The following is a 26727-nucleotide window of genomic DNA, read 5'->3' as shown; positions in this document are numbered from 1 at the left end:
TCAAGTGCCTCGCACTTACTCGGAAGTTGTGAACCACAGATGGAAGGAGGTTGACTGACAGTTGACTCAACACGTACCTGACCAAAATTCATGTGTTGCTGTTGGAATGATGATACAGACTTCTGCTGGCGAATACCTAAAGCCGAAGGCTGGTTTGTTCTTCCGGGAGCAGATGGGCCCTTTGTCAACGACCGACACATCGTACCTGGAAGGGGGCAAACACGTGAAAAGGTGTAATCCCTGGACTGTACCGCCAGGCTGGCTCTAGACTTTGCGAGGTCAAGCCGTTTCACAAGCCACAACTTGCGGCAACAATGAATGTTTTTGTTTCTCTCTCACACCTGGCAGCTATCTCTTGCCCTGCCAGTACACTTTACACCCAATCTCAGCTTATTACCATCTCGTCTAGCTTCTAATACCTTTTATTGTCTCATTTTTACTTCTTTTGTTTCTTTTATTCTTTTGTCCGATCGCAGCCCTGCCTCCGATCCATCTTTTCTTTCCAGTTTTGAAGAAGGGTTCGACCCGAAACGTCAACTCAAATTTCTGTCCACGGATGTTGCCTGACCTGCTGAGTTTTTCCAGCATTTTCTGTTGTTACAATGAACGTGCCTTTATGTGCGGAGTCTCCATGGACAACAGCCATTCCTTCTCGCTACATCACTTCTCCCTCCCCCGGTGTCCTGGCCAATAGTTATCCCTCAATCAACATCGCAAAAACAGATAGCAAAATACTGCAGATGCTGGAAATCCGAAATAACAACAGGAAATGCTGGAAAAACTCAGCAGGCCAGGCAACATCCGTGGAGAGAGAAATAGAGTCAACGTTTCAGGTCGAAACCCTTCGTCAAGACCTGAAACGTTGACTCTATTTCTCTTTCCACGGATGTTGCCTGGCCTGCTGAGTTTTTCCAGCATTTTCTGTTGTTATTTCGCGAAAACAGATTATCTGGTCATTGCTGTATGTGGGATCTTGCTGTGCACAAATTGGCTGCAGCGTTTCCTACATTACAACAGCGACTACACTCCGAAAAGTGCCTCATTGGCTGTAAAGTGCTTTGGGACGTCCGGTGGTCGTGAAATATATATAAATGCAAGTCTTTCTTTCTTTCTTTCCATTACAGAACACGCATTTACGTAGCCCCTTATCATATCTCTGAGAAATGTCTCCAAGTGGTTTACACGTTACTTTTGAAGTGCAATCACTGCTCTTATTTAGGTCAGCGGAGCTGCCAATTTGTGCACAGCAAGGTCCGACAAACAGTGATGAGATGAATGGCCAATCTTTTTTTTGAGAGAGTAAATAAAGAGAAACTGTTTCCAGTGGCAGGAGGGTCGGTAACCAGAGGACACAGATTTAAGATAATTGGCAAAAGAACCAGAGGGGAGATAAGGAGAATTTTTCTTTTACTCTGCGAGGTGTTATGATCTGAAATGCACTGCCTGAAAACGTCTTTGAAGCAGATTCAACAGTAACTTTCAAAAAGATAATTGGGTAAATATTTGGAATCATAAAGCATAGCAGGAGGCCATTTGGCCCATTGTGCCTGTGCCGGCTCTCTGAAAGAGCTATTAATTAGTCTCACTCCCCTGCTCTTTCCCTATAGTATAAGAGGATAAGGAATAGAAGTAGGAGTAGGCCATATAGCCCTTTGAGCCTGCTCCGCCATTCAATAAGATCATGGCTGATCTTCTACCTCAACTTCACCTTCCTGCACTATCCCCATATCCCTTGATTCTCTTAATATCCAAAAAATTAGCACGACAAATTTTTCCTTTTCAAGTATATATCCAATTCCCTTTTGAAAGTTGCTATTGAATCTGCTTCCACCGCCCTTTCAGGCAGCGCGTTCCAGATCACAACAACTCGCTGCGGAAAAACATTTCTCCTCATGAAAAGAAAATATTTGCAGGGCTTTGGGGAAAGAGCAGGGGAGTGGGACTAATTAATAGCTCTTTCAGAGAGCCGGCACAGGCACGATGGGCCGAATGGCCTCCTTCTGTGCTGTGTGATTCCATGGTACTTGTTGAGGGAAGAATGTTGGCCCGGGATATAGGGTGAGAACTCCCTGAGGAGTGTTAAAGGATCTTTAATGTCAATCTCTAATCTTTAATGTCCATGGGATGCGAGCTGTGGCTCAGTGGGTAGCACACTCATCTCGGAGTCAGAAGGTTGTGGGTTCAAGTCCCACTCCAGGGACTTGAGCACATAAAACTAGGCTGACACTCCCAGTGCAGTGCTGAGGGAGTGCTGCACTGTCGGAGGTGCCGTCTTTCGGATGAGACGTTAAACCGAGGCCCCGTCTGCTCTCTCAGGTGGACGTAAAATTTCGAAGAAGAGCAGGGTAGTTATCCCCGGTGTCCTGGGGCCAATATTTATCCCTCAACCAACATCACTAAAACAGATGATCTGGTCATTATCACACTGCTGTTTGTGGGAGCTTGCTGTGCGCAAATTGGCTGCCGCGTTTCCCACATTACAACAGTGACAGTACTTCATTGGCTGTAAAGCGCTTTTGAGATGCCCGGTGGTTGTGAAAGGCGCTATATAAATGCAAGTCTTTGTTTCTATCTCACCACGCCACAGAAAATTAAGTTTAGTAAGTAATAGCATAAGTCCCCCTATAATGATGTGATTATTGTTAATGACTGTCAATCAACCTCTCTGGCGAGGAAAATGAACAAGTGTTGAGTCTCATTCCTTCAGGTAGTGAAGGTACAACATAAGATGTACCTTGTCATGCCAATAAAGCGATTTGAATTGAATTGAATTGTTGTTAGAGATTTTTAAAATGTCAAATTTTTAATTTAATTTTTTTTCTTATGTTTTCTCTCTTAATCCAACCTTTCCTTCCCTCTCTTTATTTCTGTACCTGATTTGACTCTAATTCATCCTATTTCCTTCTCTGTCGTTCCTGTTCCTTTCTCAATCCTTAAATCTCATTGGTTAAGGGGATAGACTGTTGGTCCCGTCGTTCACTGAGGTCCCAGGTGCCTCGTTATCAGCTCGAACTTCCAGCAAGTTACAGGGCAAAAGCGTTTTCAAGCTGAAGGGTGCGGGAAAGAAATCTAACAAACAGGGCACACCGCGAGATGTCCCGCTCCAGCAAATTCTGGGCTAACATCTCACCGACTAGGTGATGTAACCTGGTGTCAGGACAGGTTATTCATTTACCAGACTGGACCATTAGGAATGTGTTAGCTCAGTTCTGAAGCTCGCGGTAACCTTGACCACTTATTTATGTACAAGTTACACATGAGGCTCACATGCCAGCTTGGCGCAGGAAAACAATACAGGTTCTGCTGGGCCTCAAGAGGAGATAGAAAGAAATATTTGCTCAATTTACTCTGCGGGAGTTTATTGTGTTGGTTGCTGAAGGATACCATTAGCAGTGTTGAATTCACCAAGCAGTTTGAGAGGTTTTTCTGCCTGTGTTATATTACATTGAAACTATTACTGATAATGGCACCACCGGGATGTTTTAAAGGGAGCTGCGGGGAGGATACACTGGTAGAAAATTCAGTTGGATTATGAGAAAGAAGTCGGAGGCTGGCCTCTTGCGCATCTCCGATTTTCAACACTCTACCATTGGTGGCCGTGCCTTCAGAAGCCCAGGCCCTAGGCTCTGAAATTCGCTCCATAAACCTCTCTGTCTCGCTCTCCTCCTTTAAGATGCTCCTTAAAACCTACATCTTTGATAAAGCTTTTGTCCTAATATCTCCTCAGCGAAAACAATCAGTCCACGATGAAACAACTGCTGCAAAAACCTTAACAAACTGGAGCCATCTCCTCTTTGTCAGGTTCTCCATGCTTCCCTCCCCCTCTGCTGTAACCATTTGCACCTCCTCTGGACCCAGCTTTACTTGTCCCATTACCACCCCCTTTTGCCTTGCACAGCCTCCCTTTTGTCACTTCATCACTCCTTCATCCTATCACAGAGCTTCCCTTTTGTTCGTTCCCTGCCACTGCACTTGCTTAAAAACTGTTAAATCTCTTAACATCTTCCCGTTCCGATGAAAGGTCATCGACTTGAAACTCCTTTAAGACACTCTTTAAAGACTACCTCTTGGTCCAAGATGTGGAGATGCCGGTGTTGGACTGGGGTGGACAAATGAGGGAAGTCACACAACACCAGGTTATAGTCCAACAGCTTTATTTGAAATCACAAGCTTTCGGAGCGCTGCTCCTTCGTCAGGTGAAGTGAAGAGAAGCATACAAGCACAGCATATATAGTCAGAGAAAACTGCCAGATGATTACAGGTAATCTTTCTAACTGCCCTTTATCACAGCTCGGCAGAGAGATAATCACAGCAATCAAAGGTGTGAATGGTGTCCAAACAGGTCAGTCAGGAAAACATTACATCAAAGAACAATGAGGTGGGGTCACAAGGGGTCAAATGTTGCAGATGCTGGGGTCTGTATGAAAAACAGAAAAAAACCAAAAAACTTTGCTGGAAATCACAGCAGGTCCGGCCGCATCTGTGCAGAGAGAACAAGCCAACGACGACTCGAGTCTGGATGACTCTACGTCAGGTGGGGTTACATGTAGCGTGACATGAACCCAAGGTCCCGGTTGAGGCCGTCCTCATGAGTGCGGAACTTGGCTATCAGTTTCTGCTCAACGATTTTGCGTTGTCGTGTGTCTCGAAGGCTGCCTTGGAGAATGCTTACCCGAAGATCGGAGGCTGAATGTCCTTGACTGCTGAAGTGTTCCCCGACTGGGAGGGAACACTCCTGCCTGGCGATTGTTGTGTGGTGTCCGTTCATCCGTTGTTGCAGTGTCTGCATGGTCTCGCCGATGTACCATGCTCCGGGGCATCCTTTCCTGCAACGTATGAGGTAGACAACGTTGGCCGAGTCACATGAGTATGTACCGTGTACCTGGTGGGTGGTGTCCTCACGTGTGATGATGGTATCTGTGTTGATGATCTGGCATGTCTTGCAGAGGTTGCCATGGCAGGGTTGTGTGGTGGCGTGGTCGCTGTTCTCCTGAAAGCTGGGTAATTTGCTGCGAACGATGGTCTGTTTGAGGTTAGGCGGCTGTTTGAAGGCAAGTAGTGGAGGCGTGGGGGTGGATTTAGCGAGGTGTTCATCGCCGTCGATGACATGTTGAAGGCTGCGGAGAACATGGCGTAGTTTCTCCGCTCCAGGGAAGTACTGGACGACGAAGGGTACTCTGTTGGTTGTGTCCCGTGTTTGTCTCCTGAGGAGGTCTATGCGATTTTTCGCTGTGGCCCGTTGGAACTGTCGATCGACGAGTCGAGCGTCATATCCCGTTCTTACGAGGGCGTCTTTCAGCGTCTGTAGGTGTCCACCGCGTTCCTCCTCGTCTGAGCAGATCCTGTGTATTCGCAGGGCTTGTCCATAGGGGATGGCTTCTTTAACATGGTTAGGGTGGAAGCTGGTTGGACAAGTTGACGATGGACTTCCCTGTGGTTCCAACCGTGGTACCGGGGGAGGCTTGGTTTCTGCTGGGGGTGATGCTGAGTTTCTCAAGCTTCCTGTTCTTGGTGTGCATGTAGGCAGTGTAGTTCCGTTGCCTCGTCTGCTTGGCGGTGTCTCGTAGCTGGTCTGCTGTGTCCTGAGCACAAGCTGAGAACATGGACTCTATCTTGGTTTCGAGGTTGCGGCGTCTGCTGTAGAGCTGGTGTACGAGATGGTTGAGGAGTGTGCGAGAGGTACGACGGCAGAGTCTCTCAGCGTAGTCTGTGTTGTAGGTCGACTTGAGTGGGTTCGTGATCTGTAGTCCTTTCGGGATCTTGTCTGCTTTCTTGCATCTCTGTAGAAACTTGATGTCTGTGTCTATATGCGCGATCTTCTTGGAGATCCTCTCCACTTTGAGCCGGCAGTTTGTGGTGTCAATAGTAGCCATGATGTGGAGATGCCGGTGTTCGACTGGGGTGGACAAATGTACACCTCAGCACTTCACTCTACCGCAAGCCCACGGACAACCTCACGATGCTCCACTTCTCCAGCTTCCACCCTAACCACGTTAAAGAAGCCATCCCCTATAGACAAGCCCTGCGAATACACAGGATCTGCTGTGATTTCCAGCAAAGTTTTTTGGTTTTTTTCTGTTTTTCATACAGACCCCAGCATCTGCAACATTTGACCCCTTGTGACCCCACCTCATTGTTCTTTGATGTAATGTTTTCCTGACTGACCTGTTTGGACACCATTCACACCTTTGATTGCTGTGATTATCTCTCTGCCGAGGTGTGATAAATGGCAGTTAGAAAGATTACCTGTAATCATCTGGCAGTTTTCTCTGACTATATATGCTGTGCTTGTATGCTTCTCTTCACTTCACCTGACGAAGGAGCAGTGCTCCGAAAGCTTGTGATTCCAAATAAAGCTGTTGGACTATAACCTGGTGTTGTGTGACTTCCTCTTTGTCCAAGCATTTGGTTGCCTTTCCTAATATCTCCTCATGAGGCTCGGTGTCAAATTGTGTTTGATAATCGCTCCTTGAAGCGCCTTTGAGACGTTTTACTACATTAAAGGCGCCGTATAAATGCAAGTTTTATATGTTCTTGACGCTTCGCATTGCAATGTTGGAAGTTTAACAGACTCGAAACCTTTTATAATTGGGTAGATACATAAAAAGAAAGTTACAACAAGAAACCTATTAACCACCAGTGAAGACACTGTCAACCCTGATGTGCGAAAGGAACTGCGCTCTCAAGTCAATTGCCCGTCTGCAGCACAACCCTATTCCCCATGCACGGTAAACAGACATGGCAGGGATCCTCATTCCACTTGCATGGATGATAGGGAATAGAGAAAGAAAGAAAGATTTGCATTTGTATAGCGCCTTTCGCGACCATCGGACATCCCAAAGCGCTTTACAGCCAATGAAGTACTTTCTGAAGTGTAGTCACTGTTGTAATGTGGGAAACGTGGCAGCCAAATTCCGCACAGCAAGGTCACACAAACAGCAATGTGATAATGACCAGCTACTCTGTTTTAGTGATGTTGGGTTGAGGGATAAATATTGGCCAGGGCACCGGGGATAACTCCCCTGCTCTTTTTCTAAATAGTGCCACGGGATCTTTCACGTCCACCCGAGAGGGCAGACGTAAAAGATCCCATTTCGGGTTTAACGTCTGATCCGAAAGACGGCACCTGCGACATTGCAGCACTCCCTCAGCACTGCACTGGGAGTGTCAGCCTGGGTTTTTGTGCTAAAGTCTCTGGAGTGGGGACTTGAACCCACAACCTTCTGACTCAGATATGCAAAAATTGAACTCCTTACAGAAGGTGTTTAATAGGGAAACAGTTACTTGCTTGGGAAGCAAGACTACCGAAGGATATGGAGAGGAGTCAGCAAATTGGGATTGAAGAGCGAGCTGGCGCGGTTAACGAAATAGGCTCAACCTGTTCCGAGGTTCCCGTCAAAAGTGTCAGCTTGCCTGAGTTGATAGCATGCTAATTCTCCCTTTCTCTACTGCCCCAAACAACTTACCTCAACCCTCAATCTCAGCGTAGTAGCCCCTGCTGCTCTCCTGTGACCTTCGTCCTCTAACACCAGCCACCCCCTCGTGACCTGTCTTGTGTTAGGCTGTCCATCTCTGTGTTGGGTTGCGGGCAGTTTTCGCACAGTGGATTCCTGCTCAATTAAAGCTGGGCGGATCGGGTGCTGCTCAAACTACAGGAGCCTTATAGAGCCAGAGAAACTTACTGCACAGAAGGGGCCCATTCGGCCCATCGTGCCTGTGCCAACTCTTTGAAGGAGCGGTCCAATTAGTCCCACACCCCAGCTTCTTCCCTAAAACCCTACAAATGAGTCCTCTTCAAGTACATGTACAACTGCCTTTTGAAAGTTCCTCTGGAATCTGATTCCTCCACCCTTTCAGGTAGTGCGTTCCACATCATAACAACCCTCTGTGTGAAAACAATTCTCGTTTCCCCTTTAGTTCTTTTGCCAATTATTTTAAATCTGTGACCTCTGGTTACTGACCCACTTGCCAGAGGAAACAGTTTCTCCCAACTTGCTCTATCAAAACCCCTCATAATTTTGAATACCTCCATTAGGTCTCCCCTAAACCCTCTCTGTTCTAAGGAGAACAACACCAGCTTCTCCAATCTCTCCACATAACTAAAGTCCCTCATCCCCTGTATCATCCTGGTATGATAGGGCCTTGGTGAGACCACACCTTGTGTATTGTGTGCAGTTTTGGTCGCCTTATCTGAGGAAGGATGTTCTTGCCATGGAGGGAGTGCAGCGAAGATTCACCAGACTGATACCTGGGATGGCAGGAATGACGTATGAGGAGAGATTGGGTCGATTGGGCTTGTACTCGCTGGAGTTTAGAAGAATGAGAGGGGATCTCATTGAAACTTATAAAATTCTAACAGGACTAGACAGACTAGATGCAGGAAGGATGTTCCCGATGGTCGGGGAGTCCAGAACCAGGGGTCACAGTCTAAGGATAAGGGGTAAGCCATTTAGGACTGAGATGAGGAGGAATTTCTTCACCCAGAGAGTGGTGAACCTGTGGAATTCTCTACCACAGAAGACAGTTGAGGCCAATTCATTAAATATATTCAAGAAGGAGTTAGATATATTTCTTGAGGCTAAAGGGATCAAGGGATATGGGGAGAAAGCAGGGACAGGGTACTGAATTTGGATGATCAGCCATGATCTCATTAAATGGCAAAGCAGGCTCGAGGGGCCGAATGGCCTACTCCTGCTCCTATCTTCTATGTTTCTATGTTTCTATGTAAACCTCCTTTGTACCTTCTCCAAGACTTTGACATACTTCCTAAAATGTGGGGCCCAGAATTGTATACAATACTCCAAGCTGAGGCCTAACCAGTGATTTGTAAAGGTTTAGCGCGACTTCCTTGTTTTTTGTAATCAATGCCCCTATTTACAAGGCCAAGCATCCCATACGCTTTCTTAGCCGCCTTTTCAGCTTGCCCTGCCACCTTGAAGGATTTGTGAACATCCACCCCCCGGGTCCCTCTGCTCTCCCCCCCACCCACCCCCCCCCCTCCCCCCACAAAATAGAACCATTTCGATTATACTGCCTCTCCATGTTGTTCCTCCTTACAGCAGGCAGGCAGGCAAGCAGCGAAGAAGATATTGCCATTTTCCAGGACTGGGTTCTAATGTCCCAAATATTAATCAACCTCCACCCCACCCTATTCACCCCACCGCCCCCTTTCGCAACATGATCTAAATCGATTCTTATGCTGCTTCTTGTTTGTCCCTATTGCAAATCCAACTCTCTCTGACCGCACGTAAAAAGCAGAGTCATACCTGCGTTGGAGACCTGCTCGCTGAATGCTGTCACGGAGTTTGAATTGCTGTTCTGTACCCTCATCGGTGGCACCACCATGGTGCGCACGGCAGGCTTGGTGCTTTCTGTTCCCTTGGTGCTCCTGCCACTCGAATTCTGGTTGGCGGCGTCCTGAAGGAATCGTTCCTCCAGGAACGGACTTTCATTCTGCTCTGAAGAGTCGCTGCTCGGCGATCCGTCCACGGTGTCGCAGCCGCTCTCCTGCTCATCCTCCGACATGCTGGAATGCCAATGATTATAACGTACCGGTTCAGATATTTGTCATCGTCAGTTATTCACAAGGTGGCGACCGCATCGTCGCTGCACGAAAAGAATTTCGCCTTTCGCTACCTTGGGACGCCCCCAAAGCGCTTTACAGCCCATGAAGAGCTAGTTTCTGTTGTAATGCAGGGAAACGTGGCAGCCAATCTGCGCACAGCAAGCTCCCACAAACAGCAACCAGAAAATCTGCTTTTAGTGATGTCGGTTGAGTGCTAAATATTGGCCAGAGCTCCCCTACTCTCAATGGTTCCTCTAAGCTGTGCGCACGTGCGGCCGTGCAGTGATCGGGAAGGGACTGCGCAGGTCGCTCACAAGCTGCTCCCTCTGAGGTACTGCGCGTGCGTGGCCACCTGCCCACGCACAAAAAAGACAATTTAGAGGGAACATTGCCTGCTCTTTTTCGAAATAGTGGCCGTGGGATCTTTTTCGGCACCTGCGAGGGTAGACGGGGCCTCGGTTTAACGTCTCATCCAAAAGACAACACCTCCGACAGTGCAGCACTACACTGGGAGTGTCAGCCTGGATTGTGGGCTCAATTCCCTGGAGTGGGAATTGAACCCACGACCTCCCGACTCAGAGGCGGGAGCGCTGCCGCAAGCAGAGTGAACGGCTCTTTGAGAGAGCCGCTAAGGAGCTCTCGAGCCGGAGTGGTGACCGGCCTCTTGCTGTCTGAACCATCTCCTGGACGCACGGGAAGGCTCCCCATCGGCAGGGAGACGTGCCTCACAATACTGGGATACCAACAGCCATTTCTGCGAGCTAACTTTTTTCTTCTATGGCCTGGAATTGGCAGTGGGTAATAACGGCGAACTCACAGAGTTTGTTGTTATTACCCCTTTGAAACTGACCGCAACTTCAGGAAATCCTGAAGCTCCGGTCAGTCATTCACTAGTCCGACACTGGCTGCACTGTGGCGCCCCCCCCCCCCGCCCCCCCATAGCCAGCATTCAGTGTAATCAGGGAAACTGACGAAACCGTGGGCTTTTCCGCGATAATATCGCTGTTAAATACCCCATTAAATGCAAAGCCTTGTTGAAATAGGCGCAACTGGGGTTTTAACAGCGTATTGACTGCTAAACAAACGTTACGGCCCTGAAAAACTCATTTAAATTTTGTAGAGTGTCAAATTTCTCCAATATAATAAAAAAATTACAATTAAGAAACTTGGAAAAAAAAATTAAAATATTTTTTTAAAGTTTGTTCATCTTTATTTCAGGTTTACCTTTTCCCCACGTGACAGCCCCAATCTTTGTTTTTGCTCTCTGTAACATTTTTAAGAAGTTCGAATAAAAGGAGCTTCTTCATTTCCTGGTTCCCAGTCTGTGAGAATTGTGCACTGTGCTTGGCTGCTTAGACAGATTGTCGATGTCACAGCAGCATTGCACTAGGAATCCCCACTAACCTGCGCTGAAATCACATACGTGTCAAAAAAGGCAAAGTTCTCACCACAGAGGTCACCAGATCTTTGTGGGGCGGTTTCTTCGGGGGCCAGTGGCGAATGCCTTCGCTTCGCCGCTGACCGCAAATTCCGGGCCTATAACTTCGACCAAAAGTGATAACCCCTCCTTTCTAAGTACTGAAACCCACAAGTTGCCGGTCAAACCAGGGGGTTGCTTTGTGGGATTCACTCCCCCCCCGTCCCCATTGATTTTTGTAATATTCAGAAAGTACTGGAAGCTGTAGTACGAAGTTCTACAATAGAACGATAGCATAGTGTTTATGTTACTGGACTAGTAATCCAGTGGCCTGGACTAATGATCCGGCGGCGACGAGTTCAAATCCCATTCAAATTCAGTTAATTAATTAAATCTGGAATAAAAAGCCAGTATCAGTAATGATGACCATGAATCTACTGGATTATTGTAAAAACCCACCTGGTTCACTAATGTCCTTTAGTGGAAGGAAATCTGCCGTCCTTACCCGGTCTGGCCTATATGTGACTCCAGACCCACAGCAATGTGGTTGACTCTTAACTGCCCTCTGAAATGGCCCAGCGAGCCACTCAGTTGTATCTAAACCGCATGGACTACAGCGGTTCAAGGCGGCGGCTCACCACCACCACCTTCTCAAAGGGCAATTAGGGATGAGCAATAAATACTGGCCTTGCCGGCGACGCCCACATCCCATGAGTGAAAGAGCAAGCAATATACTGGCGGCACTGATTGCTACCCAGTGCGTGTTAGCTTTAAGAAAAGATTTAAACACACTGGCCTAGAAATTCATTCAGGCGCTGCCAGCTTTGCGCCCAGTTAACGCCTAAAGAGTGATTTTGCGCCAGAAATGAGTTTGCGCAGATATTCAGCGCAGCGGTATTGGCGGCGGTAGCCGTTAGCGCTGCGCCGGCAACGATGACGTAATCGGTGTGCGCAGTGCCCCGGTTCCGCCCCGAAACCGGCCCGATCCCCGTATTTAGTTGCGGCCGCCTCCTCCGAAGCGGCCGCAAACAGCGACCAGAAAACGGGGCCGTCCTGCTGCCTTAGTGGGGCGCTTTAAAGCGGAAGGTGCGGCAGGCCGCTTTTTCGGCAGCCGCCTGCCCGCACCTCCTTCCCCGGCCTCCTCCACACCCCCCCCCCCTCGCGGCATTGCCGGCTGCTTTCCGCGAGCCCGGCACTTCTCCGTGGTGCCGGGCTCATTTGCCGGCACTATCCAGCGGCGATCTCCCCGTTGCAGGCAGCTCCCCCTTAAGAGAAGGAGGAGGCCTGCAGTACCGCAGCCTGCCGCTCCGCAGCGGCTGGCGCAGCGGCGCCAAGAGCGCTGATATTCAGTGTCAGCGCCCCAAGCGGAGGCGGGCACACCCTGGTATAGCGCCCGGTTCCGAATTGGGGCGCTAACAATGAATATCTGATGATCGCTATAGACTTCCCGCCCAGCGCTAACTTTTGGGCGCTAGCCAGCTGGCGGGGCCATAGTGAATTTCTAGGCCACTGGGTCTTAAAATGTAACTTTCTGAACCATGAATGGCGATAAAATCAATAACCTCGTAAAATGCTAACATTGTAAACATGGTCCAGGGGAAATTAAACCCCTCCCTCTACACCCTGGATTCGGATAGTCGATACTGTGGTCTGTACCTGTTAGGCCTCTTGCAGGGAGACGGGCTGGATTGTGCCGAGTTGGATGAACTGGTGCTCAGGGTGCTGTCGGGGCTACTTAACGAACACACTCGATCGATGTTCAGGGTGCTCTGGCACGCTTCGCAGTCCGGACTGCCTTTACATCTGATGGGGTTGAGGGGTGGGGAAATAAACAAATAAATCACCTCAGATAAAACATTCAGTCCACGATGAAATTACCGCTGCAAAAAAAACCCTGACAAACTGGAGCCATCACCTCTTGGCCAGATTCTCCATGCTTCCCTCATCCTCTGCTATTCTGCTGCAACCATTTGCACCTCCTCTGGACTCGTCTTTACTTGTCCCATTACCAACCCCTTTTGCCTTGCAAGGGTTATGGGGAGCGGGCAGGGAAGTGGAGTTGAGGCCAAGATCAGATCAGCCATGATCTTATTGAATGGCGGGGCCGGCTCAAGGGGCCAAATGACCGACTCCTGCTCCTACATCTTCTGTTCACCATCCTCCCTTTTGTCATTTAATCTCTCCTACCCTCCACCCTAACACAGACCTTCCCTTTTGTTCTTGAGCTTTTCTGTAGTTCTTCCACTCTCCTGAAGGTGTTGTCTTGCTGGGCTACGGTTCCACAGCACGAGACACCCTCCATTGCCTCACTTTAGTGAACTCCCTCCTGCCTTTTCCCTCGCTCTGCACTTGCTAAATAACTGTTTGCATCTTCCAGTTCTGATGAAAGGTCATCGACCTGAAACTCTCCTCAAAACCGACCTCTTTGACCAAGGTTTTGGTCACCTGTCCTAATATCTCCTTATGTGGCTCGGTGTCAAATTTTAGAAACATAGAAGATCGGAGCAGGAGTAGGCCATTCAGCCCCTTGAGCCTGTTCCGCCATTTAATGAGATCATGGCTGATCATCCAAATTCAGTACCCTGTCCCTGCTTTCTCCCCATATCCCTTGATCCCTTTAGCCTTAAGAAATATATCTAACTCCTTCTTGAACATATTTAATGACATTCGCACCACACAAGTGCCAGGCAATGACCATCTCCAACAAGCGAGACTCTAACCATCACCCCTTGACATTCAATGGCATTACCATCGCTGAATCCCCCACTATCAACATCCTGGGGGTTACCATTGATCAGAAACTGAACTGGACCAGCCATATAAATACTATGGCTACAAGAGCAGGCCAGAGGCTGGGAATTCTGCGGCGAGTGTCTCACCTCCTGACTCCCCAAAGCCTTTCCACCATCTACAAGGCACAAGTCAGGAGTGTGATGGAATAGTCTCCACTTGCCTGGATGAGTGCAGCTCCAACAACACTCAAGAAGCTCGACACCATTCAGGATAAAGCAGCCCGCTTGATTGGCACTCCATCCACCACCTTCAACATTCACTCCCTCCACCACCGGCACACTGTGGCTGCAGTGTGTACCATCTACAAGATGCACTGCAGCAACTCGCCAAAGCTCCTTCAACAGCACCTTCCAAACCCGCGACCTCTACCACATAGAAGGACAAGGGCAGCAGACGCATGGGAACATCACCACCTACAAGTTCCTCTCCAAGCCACACACCATCCTGACTTGGACCTGTATCGCCGTTCCTTCACTGTCGCTGGGCCAAAATCCTGGAACTCCCTTCCTAGCAGCATTGTGGGTGCACCTACACCATATGGACTGCAGCGGTTCAAGAAGGCGGCTCACCACCATCTTCTCAAGGGCAATTAGGGATGGGCACTAAATGCAGGCCAGCGATGCCCACATCCCATCATTGAATGAAAAAAAAAAATTGACCTCAACTGCCTTCTGTGGTAGATAAATTTTGTCTGATAACGCTCCTGTGAAGAGCCTTGGGACGTTTTACTACGTTAAAGGCGCCGTATAAATACAAGTTATTGTTGTTGTTGAAACGTTAACTCTGTTTCTCGCTGCACAGATGCTGCCTGACCTGCTGAGTATTTCCAGCATTTTCGGTTATTATTTCAGATTTCCACCATCTGTAGTATTTTGCTTTTTATTTTGGATATTATTCTCTGGGAGTTTTATTATTTTAGGACTCCTCATCATCATGCCTTAGGGGCAGTCTCCATCTGCCTGCGCTGCTCCACATCTTGTGGTGCTGCACACATGCACAGTACAGGAGAGTGGATATGTCCCCAGCAGAAAATTAGTCTCGAGATATTTCCTGGTCTTGAACCAACAACCTTCTGATGCAGAGGCCAGAGTGCTACCCACTGAGCCACGGCTGACACTTGCACAATAACTTAGTCATATCTAAATAGAGTGCAAGAGTGATGGGCCACCTTCTGTGCTGTAAAATGCAATGATTCGACTCCTGGAAGGTACTCCTTACAATGCACTGTAAAGACTTATCATTTCTGAGTCAGAAGGTTCTGGGTTCAAGTTCCACTCCAGAGACTTGTGAACAAAAATCTAGGCTGACACGCCCAGTGCAGTACTGAGGGAGTGCTGCACTGTCGGAGGTGCCATCTTTTGGATAAGACGTTAAACCGAGGCCCCATCTGCGCTCTCAGGTGGAAGTAAAAGATCCCACAGCACTATTTCGAACAACAGCAGACGAGTTCTCCCTGGTGTCCTGGCCAATATTTATCCCTCAACCAAGATAGGGAAAGGCTGTTCCCACTAGTTGATGGTACAAGGACTAGGAGACACAGATTTAAGGTTTTGGGAAAGAGATACAGGGGGGGATGTGAGGAAAAACGTTTTTTACGCAGCGAGTGGTGAGGACCTGGAACTCGCTGCCGGCGGAAGTGGTGGAAGCGGAGACACTCAATGTTTTCAAGGGGAGACTGGATAGGCACTTGAGGGAAATAAACCTGCAGGGCTATGGGGATAGAGCAGGGGAATGGGACTGACTGGATTGCTCTACAGAGAGCCGGCACGGACTCGATGGGCCGAATGGCCTCCTTCTATGCCGTTATGACTCTATGTGAGAGGTGCCTGAAGGCCAGGTCAGAATTATCTGGCGATTATCACAATGCTGTTTGCGGGAGCTTGCTATGTTCAAATTGTCTGCTGTGTTTCCCACATTACAACAGTGACTACACTTCCAAAAAGTACTTCATTGGCTGCAAAGCCTTTTGGGATGTCCGGTGGTCGTGAAAGACGCTACATAAGCTGGGTGGGCGTGTGAGCTGTGAGGAGGATGCCGAGAAACTCCAGGATGATTTGGACAGGTTGGGTGATTGGGCAGAAGCATGGCAGATGCAATATAACGTGGATAAATGTGAGGTTATCCACTTTGGTGGCAAAAACAGGAAGGCAGATTATTATCTGAATGGCAATAGATTGGGTGAAGGGGAAGTGCAACGAGACCTGGGTGTCCTTGTGCACCAGTCGCTGAAGGTAAGCATGCAGGTGCAGCAGGCGGTTAAGAAGGTAAATGGTATGTTGGCCTTCGTAGTGAGAGGGTTTGAGTACAGGAACAAGGATGTCTTGCTGCAGTTGTACAGGGCCTTGGTGAGACCACATCTTGAGTATTGTGTGCAGTTTTGGTCGCCTTATCTGAGGAAGGATGTTCTTGCCATGGAAGGAGTTCAGCGAAGATTCACCAGGCTGATACCTGGGATGGCAGGAATGACGTATGAGGAGAGATTGGGTCGATTGGGCTTGTACTCGCTGGAGTTTAGAAGAATGAGAGGGGATCTCATTGAAACTTATAAAATTCTGACAGGACTGGACAGACTAGATGCAGGGAGGATGTTCCCGATGGTGGGGGAGTCCAGAACCAGGGGTCACAGTCTAAGGATAAGGGGTAGGCCATTTAGGATAGAAATGAGGAGGAATTTCTTCACCCAGAGAGTGGTGAACCTGTGGAATTCTCTACCACAGAAGGCAGTAGAGGCCAATTCATTAAATATATTCAAGAAGGAGTTGGATATATTTCTTAAGGCTAAAGGGATCAAGGGGTATGGGGAGAAAGCAGGGACCGGGTACTGAATTTGGATGATCAGCCATGATCTCATTAAATGGCGGAGCAGGCTCGAGGGGCCGAATGGCCTACTCCTGCTCCTATCTTCTATGTTTCTATGTTTAAATGCAAGTCTTTCTTTTTTGCAACAACTCTCTGAGCAAGTTTATGCCAGAACGCATGCCCACTAGAACGGGTTTGAGAATCTTCAAATTCATTTCACGCAGGTTCCTCGCAACTGATGAGGGAGAGAGAGAGAGAGAGAGAATTTTAGTCAGGCGGTCCGGATGGGATTCACACCTGGGACTCAGAACTGAAGGTGACAGGGACAGGTAGGGACAGATATGATTAGACACTGTACGGAACACAATGGCTCCTGTGTTCCTGAGGTCAAGGAAATGTCAGTTGTGAAACGCAGCCAGCAGAGTTAATGATCGGCAGGTGGATACGTCGAGAGTATTGCTCAGTTGCATTGGGGGTGGAAGAGGGGTCAGAGAAATTTTGCAGAGGTTTTGCTCGTGGGATTAAATAAGTGAGGTAGAATCCATTGTAAATTGCAAGAGGCAGGTTTGAGTAGTTTAAAACAATTATCAAGTTACAGCGTGAGGGAGTCAACAGCAGCAACTTGTATCACATCTTGAACATAGCAAATGTCTCAAGGCCCTTCACAGAGCAGACATGGTCGCTGGCCAGTAACAGAAGAGTTAGAAGGAGGTGACCAAAAAAATACATGCTGGAAAAGACAGGCACTGAAGGGGGACAATGAGAGAAGCGTCAAGGGTGGAAAGGGAGGGAGCTACAGAAAGTCGGGCCAAGTTGGCTGAAGGCTCGCCATCAATGGTGGTGCAGAGAGAGGACTGATAGCCATGCTTGGGGCGTAGGGCTGGGAGAGGGTTGCAGAGGTAGAATGGAAGGGTGTGGTGGGGTAGGGTGGGAGCATGGAGGGATCTGTAGAATGAGGACAAGGATTCAGAATTCAGTGCCTCAGGGAGTCAGACAGCCAATGGAGATGGGCAAGCACAGCGGCGATGGGTGAGTGGGCTTGATGCGGCGCAGGTATTGGAGTTTTCAATGTCACCCCAGAGTATGTTATCCTTTTATACTGTGAAGTTTTACATGGGGGATTGTTCTAACTTTGTGATTGCTCACATTTAATTAATTTTCTTCAGACACATTAACATTAGAGAGGTATTTAAGATAAGTTAAAGGATTCAATAGGGTTGTATAGAGAAACTATTTCCTCTGGTGGGGTGCGGGGGGAGTCCAGAACAAGGGGGGATAACCTTAAAATTAGAGCTAGGCCGTTCAGGGGAGATGTCAGGAAGCACCTCTTCACACAAAGGGTAGTGGAAATCTGGAACTCTCCCCCAAAAAGCTGTTGAAAATTTCACGGCTGAGATTGATAGATTTTTGTTAGGTAAGGGTATTAAGGGATCTGGAACCAAGGCGGGTAGATGGCGTTAGGATACAGATCAGCCATGATCTAACTGAATGGTGGAACAGGCTTGAGGGCCTGAATGGCCTCCTCCTGTTCCTACGATTACAGTGAGATCCCGACTATTGGCGATTTATTGAGAAATAATCTGCGGTTAAACTCTACATTCATTATATATTATAATACATTAACCTTCCTGCCTCTCCTTGCTAATAGGGTGCTACTGAATGCTGGATAAACACACGGCACAAAGGGCCTCCAGTTTTACTGCCTTATCTACTTGGAGCTTTCCACTGAGTTTAAAGGTCGTTTTCTTCTTCCAGTTAATTAATAAACTGTGGTTAACTGTGTATTGTTGAAATAAAATGACAAAAATAGCATTCCTCCCGGGCGATATTCTGTGGCGTTGCACTGGGAAAGTCAAAGCCAACTCGGGTGAGGCGGGGTGAGAGGGCAGGAGATAATTGGACCAGGACACACTGATATAATTCAGCTCCCACTTTAACGCCACATCATCTGTCCTTATTTTATCTATTTCCATTACAAATTTCTATGTCCCTATTTATAATAAACTGCCTTGGTAAACTTGACGCACTGTAATGACACCCTGAGTGACATGAAACTGAGGCGCTAGAGTGCCACCACTGGCAGGAGGATGTAATTACAGCGTGACAAGTTCACATAGGCAGATTTAGATAATAATTGTGGACATGGGAAATTAATAAGGAGGTGCGCAGAGGCATCACATTCTTAAGATATTATATATAGGTTATTACTGTTTCAGTTGCTACAAATGGTGTTTGGTAAATGGGCAACTGTGCAAAGGGGTAGATGGAGTCAAGATACAGATCAGCCACGATCTAATTGAATGGTGGAACAGGCTTGAGGGGCTGAATGGCCTCCTCCTGTTGCTACGTTCCTGTTCAAAACTACTGTCAAATGTAATTCTCAAACAAGCATGATTAAAGCAGAGACGAAGTTCGTTCCCTCCCGCTACCCCCCCCTCCTCCTCACCAATCTCTGATGGAACATCTGATTTCCAAACAACCAACATTCCAGCCAGCATTCGAGTTGTGAACTTACAAATCCAGCCTGGCCGAGGCTGCTGAGGTTGAGACATTGAGAAGTGAGGCGTCAACCTGCCATTCTCTGATTAATAGCCACCGGTTCGATTGGCGACGGGTGTGCAATCTTTGCGCCCGTGCAGCAGGCAAGTAACCCTGCAATGGCTCCTCCGGTTTAATGGAGCATTAAAATCACAGAAAGCAACAGCACAGAAGGAGGCCATTCGGCCCGTCATGCCTGTGCCGGCTCTTTGAAAGAGCTCTCCAATTTAGTCCCACACCCCAGCTTCCTCCCCATGACCCTGCAAATGAATCCTCTTCAAGTGCATGTCCAATTGTCCTTTTCAAAGTTCCTTTTGAATCTGCTTCCACCAATCTTTCAGGTTGTGCGTTCCTGATCTCAACAATCCTCTGTGACATGAATCAGTCATTCATGAAAGAAAGGCTTATGAAATAATACTGAGCGGCCTGCGGGTGGCGCTGTCCAGGGAGATTATAAATACTTGGGCACGGGCCCAGCTTGCGCAGGACATTCTTAACAGGAACTAGTGAAGGACACAACTAGACCTCCATGTTGTAAAACAGTTGATTAAAGCTTTGTTTAACGCTTAGACCAAGTGCCTAGTAGTTTTCTTACGTCACTCTGTATGAAGAAATTTCTCCTCATTTCCCCTCTAGTCCTTTTGCCAATTATTTTAAATCTATGACCTTTGGTTACTGACCCATTTGTCAGAGGAAACAGTTTTTCCCTATTTGCTCTATCAAAACCCCACTGGGGAAACCAAAAGTGTGCCTCGATGAAGAAAGTCATGGAATCATTCAGCAGAGGGAGGCCATTCGGCCCATCGTGCCGGAACCGGAAAATGGGGATCATCTTGAGCTTGGGCGATGGTGTTTTAACGAGCGATAACGATTCCACGATGTCGACGGAAATTAAAATGGGGAGCAGTGTATAACAGACGGCTGAATCGATATCGTCCAAAGTCAAAATGACCCCCAACGTGTTGACGCATTGAGCTGAGGCTCGCTATCTCTTGGCACAAGAATGGCAGGGGCTCCTGGCTGGGAGCAGGTCACGGCTCATTCAATCAAACTCTGATGAATGAAAGCAGGAGGGCCCAAGCTTTCTGTCACCATGCGCCACTGAGACACGGTGCCTTGGGGGCCACATGTAAAGTTTAGATCAAGGTTCCCATTGCTCTACAGATATCTCAAGTTGCTGAATTTAGAATTTAACCAGCAATGAGGCAACATCAACAAATTGCATTTATATAGCGCCTTTAATGTAGCAAAACGCCCCAAGGCGCTTCACAGGAGCGATTATCAAACACAATTTTGACACATGAGGAGATATTAGGACAGGTGGCCAAAAAGCTGGGTCAAGGAGGTAGGTTTTAAGGAACTTCTTGAAGAAGGAGAGGTAGAAAGGCGGAGAGGTTTAGGGAGGGAATTCCAGAGCTTAAGGCCTTGGCCACTGAAGGCACGGCCGCCAAAATCAGGGATGCTCAAGAGGCCAGGATTGGAGGAGCGCAGAGATCTCAGAGGGTTGTGGGGAGATTACAAAGATAGGGAGGGACGAAGCCATGGAGGGATTTGAAAACAAGGATGAGAATTTTAAAATGGAGGCGTTGCCGGACCGGGAGCCAATGGAGGTCAGCGAGCACAGGGGTGATGGTGGTTGCGAGTTAAGATACGGGCAGCAGAGTTTTGGATGAGCTCAAGTTTATGTGAGGTGCAAGAGGGGAGGCTGGTCAGGAGAGCATTGGAATAGTCGAGTCTGGCGGTAACAAAAGCATGGGTGAGGGTTTCAGCAGCAGATGAGCTGAGGCAAGGGCGGAGACGGGCGACGTTATGGAGGTGGAAGTAGTCGGTCTTGGTGATGGAGCGGAGATGGGATCGGAAGCTCATCTCAGGGTCAAATAGCACTAAAAAAAAACTTTCCATACACCCAGCCCCACAAAACTTAAATAGGTGTGAGAAATGTAGATGCAAAAGGAAGTGAGTCGCCTGGTGGGTGGGACTGCAGAGTCTCGTGGGCCGCAAGCTGTAGCTTGGAACCCTCCGAATCATAAAGTGATAAAGCCTCGGCAGGTCTCTGTCACTGACTCGTGACCGGGCCTCCGCTTAGCCGCTCATTGTTTGCAGAGGCCTTCTGTGTGCCTGCATGTACTGGGGAAAGGAGACGGGTTAATTGTCGTGTCGTTACATTTTTAAGCCACAGGGTGGCACCCAGTCTCAACATCGTCACAACTGCCAAACAAGTTTTACTCTCTGAGAACTGATGGGAGTCGGCACTTTGACAGACTCGAGTGATCGTAGTTTCGACTGCGTGTGCAATTCGTCAAATAATAACCCGTTGTGGAAATTCGCCAACTTAAAATATTATTCACAGTGGAACATAGGAACAGGAGGAGGCCATTCAGCCCCTCGAGCCTGTTCCGCTATTCAGTGAGACCATGGCTGATCTGCGACCTAACTCCATATACCCACCTTTGGCCCATATCCCTTAATACCTTTGCTTAACAGAAATCTATCAATCTCAGATTTAAAATTAACAATTGATCTACAGGAAACGTTGTGCTATCCGGAGGTGAGCTATCCGACAATCTGGAGCCACCGGCAAAAATCAGCAGCCGTTTTTTATTCTTTTTGTTTGTTTTTTTTGCTTTGTTTGAACAGTCAAGCTGTGCAAGGTCTGTAGCTATAGCAACAGCTTCATATACAGAGCTTGCAGGCCACACCCGAGTGTTTAGAAGCTGTTGCTAAGCAACAGTGTTTGTTTTCAAATACGGAGATAAGGATCTCCATATCTCTCAACATTAACTCTGGAGAGTACGGCAGTTTTGAGGCAACGGCAGCAGCTCGGTCCCGTGGGTGCCGGATAGCACAAAGTTTCCTGTAGTATCAATTGCCATTTGCGGAACAGAGTTCCAAACTTCTACCACCCTTTGTGTGTAGAAGTGTTTCCTAATTTCACTCCTGAAAGGCCTGGCTCTAATTTTTAGACTATGCCCCCTAGTCCTAGAATCCCCAACCAGCGGAAATAGTTTCTCTCTATGTACCCTATCTGTTCCTCTTAATAGCTTGAAAACCTCGATCAGATCACCCCTTAAAATAGGAGTGGGCCTTTGGCGTAGCGGTAGCATCCCCGCCGCTGGGCCAGAAGGCGTAGGGTTTCGAACCCTGCTCCAGACAGTCCCGGCAAGTGGAGTCGGAGCTCCGGCTCTAAATTCTGGGTTGACATCCAGCGGGATACTTGCGTCCGTGGGTGTGGGTGGCCTCCCCCTCGTATGGGTTGTGGGAGCCCGTAAAACCCTCCCGCCATAGGACTAACCACCCTAATGGCTGGTACGAAGATGGTTACGGTCACAGGAGGAGCGTTAATCGCAGCCAGAAATCCTTCCACCACTTCATACAGTTCCCCAAAGGGAACAGTGTGAAGACACGTATGACGACGACCCCTTAAAATTCTAAATTCCAGGGAAAACAACCATAGTTTGAATATTGTCTGAAATTTGAATAGTACAGAAATATAGGCTAACGCAGAATCTTACAAATTTGCAGGGCTGTGGGGAAAGTGCAAGGGGAGTGGCACTAATTGGACAGCTCTTTGAAAGAGCTAGCACAGGCTGAATGGCCTCCTTCTGTGCTGTATTCTTCTTTGATCTGATCGAGGTGTTTAAAATGTTTAAATAATTCGATAGGGTAGATACGGAGAAGCTTTGGAGGGGAATCCAGAACAAGGGGACATAACTTTAAAGTTAGAGTCAGGCCATTCAGGAACAAAATCAGGAAGCACTTTTTCACACAAATGCTAGTAGAAATCTGGAACACTCACCCCCAAAAGGCTGCGGATGCTGTGGGTCAAGACTGAGATTGCTAGATTTTTGTTAGGTAGGGAGAATCGAAGGATATGGAGCAAAGGCAACTCTTACATAAATACTGTGGCTACAAGAGCAGGTCAGAGGCTGGGTACTCTGCGGCGTGTGTCTCACCTCCTGACTCCCCAAAGCCTTTCCACCATCTACAAGGCACAAGCCAGCAGCGTGATGGAATACTCTCCACTTGCCTGGATGATTGCAGCTCCAACAACACTTAAGAAGCTCGACACCATCCAGAACAAAGCAGCCCTTTTGATTGGCACCCCATCCGCCACCTTAAACATTCACTCCCTCCACCACCGGCGCACCGTGGCTGCAGTGTGTACCATCTACAAGATGCACTGCAGCAACTCGCCAAGGCTTCTTCAGCAGCACCTCCCAAACCTGCGACCTCTTCCACCTAGAAGGACAAGGGCAGCAGGCGCATGGGAACACCACCACCTCCAAGTTCCCCTCGTCACACACCATCCTGACTTGGAAATATATCGCCGTTCCTTCATCGTCGCTGGGTCAAAATCCTGGAACTCCCTCCCTAACAACACTGTGGGAACACCTTCACCACACGGGACTGCAGTGGTTCAAGAAGGCGGCTCACCACCACCTTCTTGAGGGTAACTGGGGATGGGCAATAAATGTTGGCCTTGCCAGCGATGCCCACATCCCAGGAACAATTTTTTTTTTAAATGGAGTTGAGGTGCAGATCAGCCGCGATCTAATAGAAGGGCGAGAGCAGGCTCGAGGGGGCTGAATGGCCTCTTCTTCCTGTTCCTAATGTTCCGACCTCAGAATTAACAACCAGCAAAGATCTTTTTTAAGAACTTACTCTCCCGGTGAGTGGTTCTGGGAAGCCTCGTCGTCGTCCGTGTCGCTGCTGATGGTGATGACACTGACGGCGGGGCTCGGGGAGTCGGCGATGATGATGGTCTGCCGTTGCTGGTTGGCGATCAAGTTGCCGTCCAGGTCCTGCCCGACCGAGCCCGGGCAGCAGTAGCCCCCGCCGTCCTTTCCGCCGCGGTTGTCCCGTGCCGCTGGGCAGCCTTCTGACTCGCCGGCCTTCGGGCTGTTCCTGATCTTTGGAGACAGTGGCGCCGAGCCCTGCAGACTGCTGTGGTACAATGTATTGCTCCTGTCGGGAAACAATAGAGCGAGGGTGGGTAGACGCTCGGGGGGCCGTGTCCGCGCAGATGCGCCAACACTTACCTTTGCTCTTCACAAATGGTGAGGAGTCTACCGTGTACTCCCGCCATCTCCCGTAACTTCATGGGGAGGGGGTACTGCTACGGGAGATCCTGGGCTTTATAAAAGCAAGGGATTTATGCTTACAACCTTTATAAAACACTGGTTAGGCCCCAGCTAGAGTATTGTGTCCAATTCTGGGCACCACACTTTAGGAAGAATGTCAAGGCCTTGGAGAGGGTGCAGAGGAGATTGACCAGAATGGTACCAGGGATGAGGGACTTCAGTGATGTGGAGAGACTGGAGGAGCTGGGGTTCTTCTCCTTAGAACAAAGAAGGTTAAGGGGAGATTGACCAGAATGGTACCAGGGATGAGGGACTTCAGTGATGTGGAGAGACTGGAGGAGCTGGGGTTGTTCTCCTTAGAGCAGAGAAGGTTAAGGGGAGATTGACCAGAATGGTACCAGGGATGAGGGACTTCAGTGATGTGGAGAGACTGGAGAAGTTGGGGTTGTTCTCCTTAGAGCAAAGAAGGTTAAGGGGAGATTGACCAGAATGGTACCAGGGAGGAGGGACTTCAGTGATGTGGAGAGACTGGAGGAGCTGGGATTGTTCTCCTTAGAGCAGAGAAGGTTAAGGGGAGATTGACCAGAATGGTACCAGGGAGGAGGGACTTCAGTGATGTGGAGAGACTGGAGAAGCTGGGGTTGTTCTCCTTACAGCAGAGAAGGTTAAGGGGAGATTGACCAGAATGGTACCAGGGATGAGGGACTTCAGTGATGTGGAGACACTGGAGGAGCTGGGGTTGTTCTCCTTAGAGCAGAGAAGGTTATGGGGAGATTGACCAGAATGGTACCAGGGATGAGGGACTTCAGTGATGTGGAGAGACTGGAGAAGCTGGGGTTGTTCTCCTTACAGCAGAGGAGGTTAAGGGGAGATTGACCAGAATGGTACCAGGGATGAGGGACTTCAGTGATGTGGAGAGACTGGAGAAGTTGGGGTTGTTCTCCTTAGAGCAGAGAAGGTTAAGGGGAGATTGACCAGAATGGTACCAGGGAGGAGGGACTTCAGTGATGTGGAGAGACTGGAGGAGCTGGGGTTGTTCTCCTTACAGCAGAGAAGGTTAAGGGGAGATTTAATCGAGGTGTTCAAAACTATGATGAATTTCAAAAGGGAGAAACTGTTTCCACTGGTGGGAGGGTCGGTAACCAAAGGATCCAGATTTAAGATCATTGGCAAAAGAACCAGAGGGAGGAGATGAGAAGAATTTTTTTACGCAGCGAGTTGTTGTGATCTGGAACGCGCTGCCTGAAAGGGCGGTGGAAGCAGATTCAACAGTGACGTTCAAAAGGGAATTGGATAAATACTTGAAAAGGAAACATTTGCAGGGCTGTGGGGAAAGAGCAGGGGGGAGTGGGACTAATTAGAGAGCTCGTTCAAAGAGCCGGCATAGGCACGATGGGCCGAATGGCTGCCTCCTGCGCTGTGTGATTGCGTTCTGATAGATTTTAATTGGGTATTGACACTCTGGATTTGGGTTGAATGCACAAATTTGGTGTTCGGTATACCAGCCCATGCAACAGACTCCTCCGCGCTCAGCACTGTTCCAACTTCAAACTGAAGTGTTAACCACTCGACTGGTATCAATGAAGGCAAGCTGATTAATTGAACTGCAGCGAACTGGCCTTTCGAGAGAGGCACATAATATTTATGCAGAAGTTTCATGGCAAAATCCCTCACACATGTTTTGTAACAATTAATTAAAAAAAATTAACAATTTAAAAAAAAAAGAAAGCCACTTATTTCCTGCTGGTTTCTTATGACCTTGGGGTGGAAATGTGGAACCTACCATCACCTGCCATCTACAGGTATACTGCTGCAGTAACAGAAAATGCCCTCCAATCAGGGCCCCGTTAACAGCAGGACGTGCTCGTGTGGCAATTAGAACTGGAGGCCTGAAAGGGCAGCTTCGCGGCAGCAGTAGACTAAAACATCGGGCATTGCCCGGTACGATCCTATTGCCAAACAACGAGTCCTCACTCGCATCATGAGCAATGCCATGGGAGCTCCAACAGATAATTTGTAACATTTCTAGCTGCCCTCTAACCGATACAAAAACAAGACACTGACGAGCTGCCTTCCGATTAATCTTGTTATAATTTAGAAACATATATATTGAAGGCAGTCTTTTCTTTAAAAATGGCTTGCGCTTGGCAAGGCAGAGCCGAAGTATTTTTTTTTACATAGAATTTACAGCACAGAAACAAGCCATTCGGCCCAACCCAATGGTGCCGGTGTTTATGCTCCACACGAGCCTCCTCCCACCCTTCCTCATCTCACCCTATCAGCATATCCTTCTATTCCTTTCTCCCCCATGTGTTTATTTAGCCTCCCCTTAAATGCCTCTTAGAAACATAGAAGATAGGAGCAGGAGTAGGCCATTCGGCCCCTCGAGCCCGCTCCGCCATTTAATGAGATCATGGCTGATCATCCAAATTCAGTACCCTGTCCCTGCTTTCTCCCCATATCCCTTGATCCCTTTAGCCTTAAGAAACATATCTAACTCCTTCTTAAATATATTTAATAAGCTGGCCTCAACT

At 48.3% G+C, this 26727-nt stretch overlaps 1 protein-coding gene across 13 annotated transcripts in view; it reads right to left on the bottom strand.

Annotated features, from left to right (window-relative positions):
* The window catches only part of LOC147107164 (homeodomain-interacting protein kinase 3-like), a 317760-nt gene that overhangs the window by 6199 nt on the left and 284834 nt on the right, over positions 1–26727 (bottom strand). For all 13 annotated transcript variants that reach the window (XM_086008315.1, XM_086008320.1, XM_086008323.1 and 10 more), the window contains 4 exons: positions 23775–24077; positions 12639–12785; positions 9267–9526; positions 78–205 (listed from right to left, as the gene is read on the bottom strand). In XM_086008315.1, coding sequence (XP_085864441.1) covers positions 78–205; positions 9267–9526; positions 12639–12785; positions 23775–24077 — 838 coding nt within the window. The remainder of the gene's footprint in view (positions 1–77; positions 206–9266; positions 9527–12638; positions 12786–23774; positions 24078–26727) is intronic.

The sequence above is a fragment of the Somniosus microcephalus genome, chromosome 15 (genome assembly GCF_052327205.1).
Source record: "Somniosus microcephalus isolate GS21.2 chromosome 15, FLI_Smic_1.0, whole genome shotgun sequence".
In the NCBI taxonomy this organism is placed as follows: Eukaryota; Metazoa; Chordata; class Chondrichthyes; order Squaliformes; family Somniosidae; genus Somniosus; species Somniosus microcephalus.
The sequence above is the reverse complement of the archived record's forward strand: the minus strand, read 5'-3'. Positions and strand labels throughout refer to the sequence as shown.